Source organism: Cibotium barometz, chromosome 52 (assembly GCF_041138505.1).
Source record: "Cibotium barometz isolate CiBa-2024 chromosome 52, ASM4113850v1, whole genome shotgun sequence".
NCBI classification, from domain to species: domain Eukaryota; kingdom Viridiplantae; phylum Streptophyta; class Polypodiopsida; order Cyatheales; family Cibotiaceae; genus Cibotium; species Cibotium barometz.
The window spans coordinates 34386273-34399838 of NC_141097.1; the positions used below are offsets into that span (position 1 = coordinate 34386273).

The 13566-nt window shown below is 45.1% G+C and overlaps 2 protein-coding genes across 7 annotated transcripts in view; both read right to left on the bottom strand.

The window, feature by feature from the left end:
- The window catches only part of LOC147609091 (uncharacterized), a 220507-nt gene that overhangs the window by 149817 nt on the left and 57124 nt on the right, over positions 1-13566 (bottom strand). The gene's annotated exons all lie outside the window — the stretch shown is intronic.
- LOC147609092 (uncharacterized) lies at positions 7280-9701 on the bottom strand. The gene is made up of 2 exons (XM_086788807.1): positions 8163-9701; positions 7280-8039 (listed from the first exon to the last, which is right to left on the bottom strand). Exons 1-2 carry the CDS (start codon positions 9581-9583, stop codon positions 7415-7417), a joined length of 2046 nt encoding a protein of 681 aa, XP_086644933.1. The 5' UTR covers positions 9584-9701; the 3' UTR covers positions 7280-7414.

The window sequence follows — 13566 nt, forward strand, 5'->3', positions numbered from 1 at the left end:
CAGCCACTATACTTGTTGTACCAACCCTTGTACTTGTTGTATCAGCCACTCTATCCAATGTACCAGCCCATGTACTTGTTGTACTAGCTGAATGGAGGGCTGTACCGGCTGATTTGAGGGTTGTATCTGCTGTACCAGCCCATGTCCTTAATATACCGGCTGGATGGAAGGATGTGTCCACTGATTTAAGGGTTGTATCTGCTGTACCAGCCCATGTACTTGTTGTACTGGCTGAATGGAGGGCTATACCGGCTGAAAAGACTCAACTAGATGCCACCTGGGGTGGGTAATGATCTAACCCAAAAACAACACGACCTATGCCAGTTGATTTGCGTGCCAAGTAAAAGTCCTTGATTGCCTGTGGAAATCTCTCAAGATTCCCCTCCTCTCCTGATAACTAGGCGGCTATATCATCTGCAAATTCTGAGTCTACAAGCTCCTCCTAAGGTTGAATGGGGAGACGAAGACCATGTAACCATGTCCTCTGAGCAGACATAAAAATGCTTGCCACTCCGCAACAAAGAGGAAGAAGAAGGGGGCGAGAGGCGACACCTAAAGAACTGATCTCGTGATCAGAAATCTGTCCCCTGTGGCCCCCTAAATAATGACCTTGTGTGGGCGGTGCAATACAATGAAGAAGCTCCCCAAATCCATCATGACGGGAATCCCATCCATAACATGGTGCCATCAAGGAAATCCCAATCCACTCTAGCGTAGGCTTTTATCAAAATCCAGGAGCAATACTACCATATCTTCCTATCGTAGGTGGGCCATGGTGGTCCCCACCCAAAAACTGAAGATGTTATCCAAAATGCTCCGATCTTGGATGAACCCTGTCTAAGTTCCATGAATCGGATCTCGGAAATGAGGCTGAAGGAGGAGGCTAATGGGTTTGCAGAGGATTTTGTAGGTACTGCCATGGGAGGTGATGGGGCACCACTGATGTACCTGCAAACAGTTACCACCCTCCTTAAGAACCAGAAGAATGAGCCCTCTGATAGGCCTTCCGACATGTTGCCAGTGACAATGAGCTCACTGAAGGCAGCCTGAAAACCAACCTCCATGAGGTCCCATTGATGAAAAGCAGCACGCTGTCCGCTCCACAGCACTTGCCACGAGACAAGGCCTGAAGGGTGTCACTCAGCTCCTCACTCAATAGAGGCAAGCTCAACAGCTCTGAAGACCGGGGAAGACCAACTCGCAAGTGTGCTCCCACACACTCTCTCACACTACCTCGATCTAGGGGGTGAGGGGACCAGAGAGAAGCCCTCTCTAGAAGTCTATTACAATGGCCCACACCTGTGGGGGATTGGACTCAATAGAACCATCTGGACAACTCAGCCTATGGACCCCGTCTCGATGGTGGTAAAGACCTCTAATCTCGAAAAGATCCTGCATGACAGCGTCTCTTGGCTGGGTCCAGATAGATACACAGGCATGATACGTGAGCTCCAGCCTCCTCAACTCAATCGAGCGAATCACCGTGCAGACTGTCTCCAGTTGTGCCTCCAGCCACAGGTTGTCGGGGGTCTATTCCTACAGTCTTGAGAGAGAGGCTAGGCTCCTGCAAAGGCTCCTCTCCTGCTCTCGAAATGCGATGAGTCTATCCTAGGCTTCCCTCTGTAGTAGGAGAGAGCAGATCTCTCTCAGCCCAAAGTCAAAATCCATTGCAGTTGATCCCTAACTCAAGCTGAGGAGGGTGTCCCAAATCTCAACTATTTGTGTGCTAATCTCCATGCCCTAGACCAATCTCTCCAAGATGCATATGCTCTGCTGTGTCTCTGGCAGCCAAGAGTCCTCTAAGTTGACAAGCACAGGGGTGTGATCCGACAACGTGATGCCGGCTTTTATACCCACCAATTCCGTTAGCATCATTACATCTGGAATTGAGCAAAAACCAAGAGTTGTCAAAGTACCCATGACAAATGGGCTACCAATTGGGATATTTTTAAAGGTAAAGATTAAGGGAGGACCCGTCTGTTAGGTTGGGACATGTGACAAGAAAGTGGATCAAAGTGGCCTCACACTTGTTGGAAAATGGACCCATCTCTGAGATTGGGACATGTAGTAAGAAAGTGGATCCTATTGTACCAGCCCATGTAATTGCTATACCGGCTGAATGGAGGGCTGCACCAGCTGAATGGAGGGATGTATCTGCTATACCAACCCATGTACGTACTGAATGGATTGCTGTACCTACTATTTCAGATTCTTTACCTGTTCTACCAGCCCATGTTATTGGTGTACCGGCTGAATGGAGAGTTGTACCAGCTCTATTGCATGAAGACTCGTGGTTTTTGGGAAAGAATCAGTACCCAAACGAAGATATATGGAATATATTGTTGGCTTGGCATTTCTACAGCCTGTGTACCAGCTAAATTTTATGGTTGCCTCCTGTTGGACTATGTTGTGTCACAAAATTTCTCACAGCTTCTGTTTTTCTACTGCTCATGTGTGGCATGTGGAGCCTAACATGACATACATGTATGGCTGGTGGAGCCTGACATGGTGTGTCTGTGTGGCATATGGAGCCTGACATGACAGTACATGTATGGCTCATGGAGCCTAACATGATAGTACATGTGCAGCTTGTGGGACCGGACATGGTGTACATGCATGGCTGGTGGAGCCTGACATGATGTGATTCCCTGGGACTAGCTATCTTCGAGATTTTATGTATTTATGTTCTGGGAAGGTTCCGGAAGGATCATGAGCCCTAGACATTTTATCCGATACAACTATGCAGATGGGTGTTTCTTCCAATCTAGCTGCACTCATGCGTGTGCATGACTTTGATTTTACCTTTGGATGACTTGTCTTGTTTGCCTGGACAACACCTAAGATTTCCGCCTCCGTTGTCCATGGGGTCGCGGACACCTGGGCACCTTGTGGACGTGTATGTGCACACCTGTTTGGGACCGACAGGTGGTCTACATGTGTTTTGCAGGTGGTAAGTGTCCCTAAAAAGTCCAATTTACTGATTTATGATTTCACATACTAATAATTATGGGTGTAGATTCACACACACTTATAAGCGACCGGACAACTTATAAGCTGTACACACTAGACAGGACTTATTTAATACACGTGGCGGCCAAACGACGGGCTCTAGACAATATTTGGGCCATCTTCAAGTAGGCGCCCCCTTTTGGACCTAAAAAGCACATTTTATAGCTATTATTGGCGAAGGAGCTCTATTCTTGAGAAAGACTCCAGATTTATTGCTTTTCTAGGTGCCTCGGAGCTAGTCAACTGGTTCTACAGGCTGTTTACAGCCAACTACCCCGACAAAAACCCAACAGGTGTATGGCAAATGCTGGCCAATTCCTTTTGGATGTTCCCTACTACTGGCCGACTGGTTTTCAGCCCTAAAAAGTGACTAGTCAGGTCATAAAACAGGGGAGAAGAGCTGGTTGAATCATCTGGACAGGTTTCCTATTGATCGGAGATTTCCAACTTTGTGTATGGCTACTGGTCGCTTACTTTTGTGGCTATTGAGGGCTGGTCGACTATTGTAAACAGCACCAAGCTCTGGCAGGAGCTCGAAAAGGAAGTGAAGCTTTTTTCCCATATTTTTGAAATCCTTTCTTGGATTGATGGCATCTTGAACACCTTAGGGTCAGTATGGAACCACCTTGATTTGAATTTATGGCAGGAAGCTTTGAGGGTTAGAAGGATTGGATAATGATCTACGAGAACAATGTTCTTCAAAACTTGCACATTGGATCTCATAAATTTCTGGCTGATAACATTAGAAATATAATGCCTATCTAGCTTGGCTTTCCTAGCCAACATGTCAGTCCTCCCATTGCTCCATGTAAAGTCATTTAACGTGGCGATATCCTGCAGTGCATGAAAAATGTTACATTCCTCCCACCGTGTCCTGTGATTGATTGTCCTATCTATTTGAGTCTATCAAGATGCGACTCCACCATGTTAAAGTCACCAAGCATAATAATTTGAGAATCAATGCTCATCAGAGAAAAAAAATCCCAGGTCTGGATCCTACAGGACCTGAAGCATATAGCGATACAATTGTAAATACATCCTCACCTGTGTCCATGTTACAGTTGCCCTTCCCTTTACATTGGTATGAGAGCTTGGCTTTCTACACAATTTGTGCCTTATATGATGCTGGATATGGCTGTAAGGAGTCATTATCCACAAGAGAAGGTTGGGATTCTGAGGTAGCCCTCGTCTTATTGTCGCGCCTCGAAAGAGGTTACTTTTGGTTTAAGCAGCAGTGACATGTGGAAAGATTTCGTGGCCCTCTTGTCTGTGTAGGGGCACTGTTGCAACCAAGGGACAACGACATCAAATTCGAGAGCTATAATGGAAAGCTGGATACCACCAAGGTACTTGCTTTCATAAGGCGATTTGAAATAGCCTTTTGCACTGAGGACTTCACCGAGAAATCTAAGGGGCACTGTTGCAACCAAGGGACAAGGACATCAAATTCGAGAGCTATAATGGAAAGCTGGATACCACCAAGGTACTTGCTTTCATAAGGCGATTTGAAATAGCCTTTTGCACTGAGGACTTCACCGAGAAATCTATGCTCAGGCATGTGGGTATGCATCTTAAAGAGACTGCAGGTGATTGATGGATGGCAAAGCTTTTGGATAGGACAATTACCCGTACATGGAGTGCTTTCAAAGAGCAATTTTATGATCAGTTCCTTCCTCCTCACTTCGAGAAGGATGTACAAAAGGAATGGGATTGGCTAGCACATGATGAAGGCGAATCCGTTTCCTCTTATGTTTCAAAGTTTTGGCGGATTCTTCTAAAAGTCACACCTTTCAGGACGATTAGTGAGGACGAGAAGAAAAGAAAGTTTGAGTCAGGGCTGCAACGAATCATTCAAAAGAGCCTTGCAATGTATCCCCACAACACCTTACAAGAGCTCATATACTCGGCCACTATTTCTGAGGAGTTGCATGGTAAGGGAGCATCAAAAAGACAAGAATTCAGCTCATACAAGGGAAAATTCAAAGCTGGAAATGAGCAGAAAAAGGGTGGACATCCACCTAAGTTTATGCCCATGAGAGGGGGAAAGTGCTTCACATGTGGGAGCAAGGTTCACATGAAATCTCAAGGCCCCCAGAATCTCAAAAAGAATAATGTGCAGGATGCAAAACCGAGTGTCAATGTTATACCCCATGTTCAAGGCAACACTGCACATGAACCAAAGAGCAAAATCTTATGCAAAGCTTGGGACAAGTTAAAGGACTAAATAGCTTTATTCCTTCTTGATAAAGCCTCAACAGATAATTTTATATCCATACAAATAGCTGTTGTTCTTGAGCTAAAGCCCGAGTAATTGGGCATGGACTTTCATGCAGATGCTGCCTTTGAGGGCAAGGAAGCCAAGGTCACTCCTATCATTGGGAAGCTTGGCATACAAATACAGAGATATTTAGATCATGAAGACTTCCTCATGGCACCATTTACGGGATGTGATGTGATACTTGGGATACCTTCGCATTATCGTTTGGATTCCAAGATTTTGCACAAAGAAAAGAAAGTTATGTTTACTCATAGCGGTAGGGGACTTTTTATTGATGCGGATACTACTGGGAGTACCATACCTATTGTAAGCCACATATCTATTTCCAAGGCCATAAAGAAATCAGCTTGTTCTTACTTGGTCTTTGTACGTGATAATGTTGAGCATGATGATGTAAATCCCGTAGATCAACATAAGATTGATTTCTTAAGTGAATATGCTGATTGTTTTGCTGACTCCCTACCAGGAGAATTACCCCCAGAGAGGCCAGAGGATCATTGTATTGACATAACCCTGGTAGCTCTCCTCCTAACCGACCTCCTTATAAGGTGAGTGCTGCCCAATGGGAGAAAATCATGACTCAAGGGAATGATTTTCTTGACAAGGGGTTAATAAGGCCAAGTTATTCGCCTTATTGTTCTCCAATTTTACTTGTGCAGAAAAAGAATGGGACATACAGAATGTGTGTTGATTACAGGGCCCTTAACAAGATTATAATCAAGAACACATTTCCGATTCCCCGAATTGTTGATATTCTTGATAAACTTGAGGGAGCTGCCTGTTTCAGTTACATTGATCTTAAGAGTGGCTATCATCAAATTAGAGTGATACCTCAAGATGTACACAAAACGGCTTTCAGAACATCATTTGGACTATATGAGTATTTGATGGTGCCATTTGGTCTTACAAATGCTCCCGCCACTTCCAATAGAATGATGGACAGAATTTTTAGACCTCACTACAAGTTCACAGGAACTTTCTTTGATGATATTATTATCTTTTCAAACAGTAAGGCTAAGCATAAAGAGCATCTCGCCATTGTTTTTGAAGAGCTTAGAAAACACAAGCTTTTCATCAATGGAAAGAAGAGTGAATTCTTCTTGTCAAAGATCCATTATTTGGGGCATATTGTTTCAAAAGCTCGTGTGCACATGGATCCCGCAAGATTCAAGCTATTAAGGACTAGCCAGAGCTTTAGAATGTTCACCACGTCAGGACCTTTATTGGTTTATGCTCTTACTAACGTCGATTTATTCGACACTTTGCTTTCTTGGCTTCTCCGTTACATGATTTGACGAAAAAGAAAGTTGCATTTCGTTGGTCTGATTCAGAAAGGACAACTTTCCAAAAACTGAAGGACGCCAGGCATAGCAGCCAGGTACGGGACGGGACGTATAATACGGCAAAGTATAATACGCGTATTATACGTCTTTTTCGCGGGGCCAAAATAAAAAACGCCGTTTTTTTTTTTTATAAAAAACACTAGTTTAATTACATTTGGTCGAGACATGTCACATACATGTTTAAAGTTGAAACTTGAAGTGTTGAACTTTAAGACTCAAGACTGGAGTTATAACTTATGAACTTATGAACGTTTAAACTTTAAACTTTAATTTTGAAAGACAAGGAGAGACTTGAGTTATGAATCATTATCATGCTTAAAGAGATTAGAGAATACAAGATAATCATGAAATGTACTGAGTACTCATGAATCTAAAATCACAAAATGGGAATCTTGAATCCTGAATCCTAACATAAATAAGGACGAAGCTGCAACATAATAACAATGAACATATGTCATACATAAATGATAAAAATGAGCCACTAGTCTGTAGATACTGGAATGTGGCATACAAAATGTGACTCATGAGTCATTCATCAGAGTCAAGACTCGGACTCTGAGCTAGAATCATCCCCACCATGGTCACGGTCATGCTCATCCTCCTCACTAACACTCCAATCACTAATGCTGACCTCTCCCTCTGGCTCGGGCTCTGCCTCTGCCCCTGCCTCTGCCTCTGTCCCTGCCTCTGTCTCAAGGCCCCTGCCCCTGGCTCTGCCTCTGCCCCTGCCTCTGCCTCTATCCCTGCCTCTGCCCCTGCCTATGGTGCCGGTCCTCGTGCGAGTCTAATGTGCAAAAGAGGCTCTCTCTGCTGCAAGGAAAGCCCACACTTCATCTTCTTCGTCACGAGGGTGCACTAGCTCCTCCATGCGAATCTCAACCTTGAAAGTGTCGGGATTGATCTCATTGATTGCTTTCATTTTTTCCCTCTTTCGAAGAAGCTTCAGATTGGAATTGACAAAGACAAGACGCTTTAATTGTGCAGGCAACAAGCAATTTCTTTTCTTTGTGTGTATGGCCGCAAACAAGCTCCAATTTCTCTCACAAGCGCCGGAGGAGCAATCTTGTGAGAGAACCCTCATAGCAATGCGCTGTAGCTCGGCACAGTCACCACCATACTTCTCCCACCAACTGACAGGTTTAAGCTGGGCATCTCGAAGACTAGCTCGTGGTGAGCCAAAATCAACATCATGCATGTCGCGAAACCGAAGAAGCTGGGTCTCGAGAAGATCTTGCATTATTGGGTCTCTCTCCACTTTGGTGGTGTACTCTCTCCATCCCACATTTAGCTCGCGATCATGTCTCTGAGCATCTTGTCTCCAAAGTGGATGCAAGATGTGGCTAACAGCATGAATTGGACGATGAAACCAATCCCATCGTGTTTGCCATATCTCCTTGATTTCATCCATCCTTTTGACATAGAAGTTTAGAACAAAAGACAATAAATTAAAATCTAGAATACATTATATGAAAAAAGACTCAAGAGTCAAAAGCAAAGAACGACTTACATCCTACAACTTGCAAGTAGCATACCTATTATCATCAAAGAGGTTGCTTGCATTGAAGGCCGCGCCCACCTTCTCCATGAACTCGTAGATGAGGCCCATGGTGCATCCCTCCGAGTCGCTAAGGCGTAGTGCTGCGATCAATGGCTCCATGAATGCTACAATGCACTCCGCATCATGCCAAAAGACTGCCTCATAGATGAGATCCTCAAATCTTTTGCCCTTTTCGGTGCGGCTACCATCCCATGAAATCCATCTGTCATCCGTAATCATACGCCGCAAACCACGTCGACATTTTACCAATTTTTGGAGGACAATGAAGAGGTAGGCAAAGCGGGTACTTGAAGGCTTTGCGAGCTCCGTCTCACAATTTGCCCGATAGATACCAAGAGCTCGTTGCTTTCTTGTCACATAGTTTACCATAAACTCAGCCTTCTTCACCACATCCGCCACCCATGGTATGGCTCCCACATCTTCAATTAGAAGATCAATCGAATGCGAAGCGCAAGGAACCCAACTGATTTGTGGATAGTCTCTCTCCACTAGTGCGCCGGCAGCCTTGCAATTGGATGCATTATCTGTGACTACCGCAACCACATTCTCGCTTCCCACTTGTTCTATTGCTGCCTTTAGATGCCCATAGATAAATTCAGCTGTATGTGCCTCCCCGGAGCCATCTATGACAGTCAAGAACATGGTGCCGAGACAACAAGAGACAAGGATATTTAAGAGAGGGCGGCGTTTGGTGTCCGACCACCCGTCAGACATAATAGTACACCCATACCTTGCCCATGCCGCCCGTATTGGTGCTAGCTCCTTCTCAATGTCCATGACCTCTGCCTTCAATTCTTTGCTGCGAAGAATCTCATATGATGGAGGCTTGAATGTGGGCCCCGCATCCGCCACCGCACTAAGCATGTGTAGAAAAGCCGGCTTGCGAGCATGGTCAAAGGGCACATTGCACTCGAAGAAGTATTGCCGAACTCTTCGTCTTGCATTCTCATGCTTGATTTTGGCCCAACTTTGTTGAAGAAACTTCTTTGGCACATTTGGAGGTGGAGGGCTTGGGGTGAAAGATGGATGTGCACCACCGCTATGTGGATGAAAAGAGGCTAGAGCTCGAGAAGAACCGGCAACTGATGATGCGGGAACATCCTGTTGTGGTGAAGTCTGGGAGGAATCTATGATGGAAGGTGCCGTACCTTGAACCTCAACTCGGGCTCTCTTTCTGGCACGAACAACAATTGGATCTTCACCCAATTTCTGAATGACATCATCGGGAATGTCGCTGGGACACACATCAACTCCCTGGCCAGTAATGTGGAGAAGGTGAGCTCTAACACGCGGTGCACTGCCGGTGTAGACAATGTTGCAATGCTTGCACCGCCAATTTTTGTCGGCCTTGTTCTCGATCACTTCATCCCATACCGCTAATTTCTTTCTCCCCATGTTGCGTCTCACACGAGTGCCGCCACCTGCGTAGCCTGTAGGTAGTAATAAGTATGCGTGTGTGAGTGTGTATGTAATATGTATTGAGACGAGAGAGAGAGAGAGAGAGATTTATGTTGCTGCCTTGGGGGCCTGAGCAAGGGTGGGTGGAGAAAGGCGGGCGACCCAACAGCAAAGGTTATGCTGCTGCCTTGGGGGCCGACCGAACAGATGTGAGAGAGACAGGGAGTACCGTAACAGCGGCCAGCACAACGAGGAAGCGAACGGCGAACGAAGCGGGGAGCGGCGAGCGGGGGAGCGGAGATGAATGAGAGAGAGAGAGAGAGAGAGAGAGAGAGTGACATACCGGGTACCGTACCGGAGAAAGGGGGCGACAAGAGGAAGCGAACGTGAACTTGGGCGTGCAGGTTCGGGAAGTAGCAGAGCGCACCAGAGCGCACGCGTATCACAAAAAAGCCCAGGCATAACGTTAAACGTTAGCTTGGCAAATTTTTTAATTAAAAAAAAACCTCAAATTTTTTTTCAAAAGGACGTTTTTTATCCAAAAAAACGTCCCGTCGAGTATTTTTTATAAAATACGCGTTTTATAGCTGCTATGACGCCAGGACCACGTGCATGAATTATTTGGATGTACTATGGAGATTTCTTTCTTGGACGAGATTTATATAGATATTGGGCTTCGCAAGCATTTCTATGGACGAATTTGTCTGAGTTTATACAGAAGAAATATTTGGATACCTCATGGATATGATGCTTTTATGGATTTTTCTATCAACCAAAATGTTGATAAACTTTAAGTCTACCTCTACTCCAAGGTGTGTGGCCAGCGCGCAGCATGTGATAGAGTTATGGTAATGTTTTGGTATGACAACTCATTTCCATTGATCATGCCAGTATGGGTCTACGGATTGCCAGCTTTACAAACCAATATTTTGCATGATATGGGACACGCACAGTGGTGGTCTTACTGCATGGTAGTACTGTGATCGAAAGACTTCATACTTTGGTGAGTTCATCGGAACTCTGTTGTTATACATGATTTCCTCACTATGTGTATGCACTGGCCTCGCATCCATGGCTATTGGTTTATGTTTATGCATGAGATTGACACCTGTCATGTGATAGTGCGGACATAATCTTCCGTTGGGACTTACTGTGTTCATGCCCAAAATATTTGGTGGACTTGGCTTTCCGCTGGGACTTGTGCCTGTGTGTACATGCCCAGAAACACCTAGAGGAATGGCTTTCCACTGGGACTTATAACATGCCCAAAAACGCCTGGAGGATTGGCTTTCCACTGGGTCTAGAACCTCGTGTACTTGCCTCTCGAAACGTCAACGCCCGGAGGATTGGCTTTCCACTGGGTCTGGTACTTTGTGTACTTGCCTGGAAATGTCCTTTGGCATACATTCATAAACAGGGACTTGGTTGGTTAAATACATATGTGTATAGGATCATGTAAGGCCAATTGGCAAGGGATACCATGTCACCAGCCTGGATATTTCCCAATTAGAAAGGGGTCTGGTGGACTCCACTACATCTAAATATTTGGAAATAATTGGAAAGTACATGCTTTGGGAATGGGGAAGTATCTTGGAATACAAAGGATCACACTCCTAAAATTTTAGAAGAGTTGCTATTTTTGGCCGAACTCCGATGGAAATTATGTTCATGTCATTACGTCTGGAATTGAGCAAATACCAAGAGTTGCCAAAGTACCTATGACAAGTGGGCTAACAGTTGGGATATTTTTAAAGGTAAAGATTATGGGATGACCCATCTCTTACATTGGGACATGTGGCAAGAAAGTGGATCAAAGTGAGACAAGTGGCCTCACACTCGTCACTTCAGCTATTGTGTGGCTCTCCACTAATCATTATAGCCTTCTCTTGCCATTTTAGCTCATGGGAGGCCCAAATCTATCAATTGGAGCCCTCTCTCTTCACTTGGGCAAGCTCTACTACTGCATACTAGCCTCTACCATGTAGGCAGCTCCTCTCTACTCTTGGTGGTTCTCTACTACAAAGTTTGTTTTTCCGAGAAAAAGATCCTTTTATTAGTTAATGAAAAATAACAGCCACAATGGGCTAGATACAAACTCGCCTCATGTATGGGGCGGGAATCAAATGATCATAACGGAAGAGACTTCTCCTCCGATGTGAGGAGAAGGCCATCTCATACAGGGGGGGAGGGGGGGAACAACCACACAGGTGGTCTGTAATGCCAAATGGGCTCGCCACCTAGATCTGTGAGGAAAGGGCCAAGCCTCCAAAGTCTCAAGATAGCTTCCAACCATTTCCGCATGCGATCAAAACATCCCTGTAGCTTCCCCCATTGACCGCGGAGGGTATAAATTATGTCAAGCCAAATGCTCTTGATGGACTCATCAAGCAGAGTGTGGGTACCTCGCTGCATCTAGCTCGTCAAATGTGCCAAGCTGCAATGCTACTGCAAATCTCTCATCTCTGGCAAGGACCTGGTCACCAGTGGTCCGTAGCTGGGGCTGTGACTGGTACTAGCGAAATGCGGTGGTGAGAGAGCTGAAGGGCTAACCCTCCCCCATCTTCCTCGTAAGCCTTGACCATCTCAGCCTCTATGGCCCAAGCAATAGTGCCCCATGTAATGATCCGGGATGAGGCCCTGTATTTTTTGGGGCAAAATAAAAGAATTCAAAAATAAGCTTAAAAATATAATTCTTTGGCTTGGACATTAAAGATAGTGAATCACTTTCAGCACACCTTAACAAAATGAAGAGCATGACACAACAACAATTGGTTGGCATTGGGGCGCCAGCAGAGGAAGAGGATGCCATAGCCATACTGTTAAAAAGCATGACACTTGAGGAGTATGAGCCCTTAGTGGCTACTTTGAAGAACCTCCCAAATCCGACCATTGTAGGAGTGGAAGCAACACTCGCAGAAGAGGAGAAGCGGACTCGAGGGAGGACAACCCAAGCTATATCAAGTGAGGAGAAAGCACTCTTCTCAAGAGGACTAGGATCGAGGACTAGAGAAGGAGCAAGGACAAAGACCTACCATTGTAGTGTCGAAATCGATCACATAGAAAAGGATTGCTGGCATAAAAAGGGAGCCGAAGAAGCCAATGTAATGACGAAGAAGGAAGACAATGTGATCAGGCCTCGAGCATCTCTTCTAGATGATATGAGGAGCATGGCTCCTTACACCTAGTTATAACCCCACTCTCCCGATGTGTAAAATGTCAAGACCAAGCCAACATTGTAGCTCATAGAGCAACCTAGACAGACCGCGCCAACCATATGAGTATGGAGTGTGGGCCACGTCAAAGCTAGGTGTTAAGGCTCTCATCACATCGAGGGGAGGTGTTGAGAAATGCAATGTGTCAGGGTGAAACATGCGTAGAGCAAGGGGAGAATCATGCATATTATAAAAGGAATAGACTTAGGGAACATTGGCAAAGGTTGATTTGTATGATCATTCGTAAAAGGTGAAGTCAAAGGTCAAAAAGGTAGCACATGGAAAGTCCAAGGAGGAACGTGGCACAAGGGTGCACATATGTATCTTGTGAGTAGGGAGCTCCATGAGAGCTATAAAAGGATGTACCTGCATCAACTCTAATGGAATGCAGCTATGATGGTGTACTTCTTAATTGTTGTCATTATCTTAGTACTAGCTTAATCTTATTTTGTGTATTATCTTAATCGATATTCTTAATCATGTTCTCATATAGTTCTAATCCACCTTGAGCTTAATCATGCTTGATTTCTCAACAGAGTATTCGTAATGTACGACCATAAGTTCACTCAACAAGAACTTGATTACATTATTGATGAAGTGGGTTCCCCTATCGCTTACTAGTTCAAGTGGATATCCTCGTAAAGGAATTTGGTTGTTGCCTGTGTAGCATCACCCTTTTGGGTCACATGGGCCTCTACCTGCTTGATACAACAGTATGTGAGGTAGAGACCATGATCAATCACGCTTGAGTACCGTGGGCCACCGGAC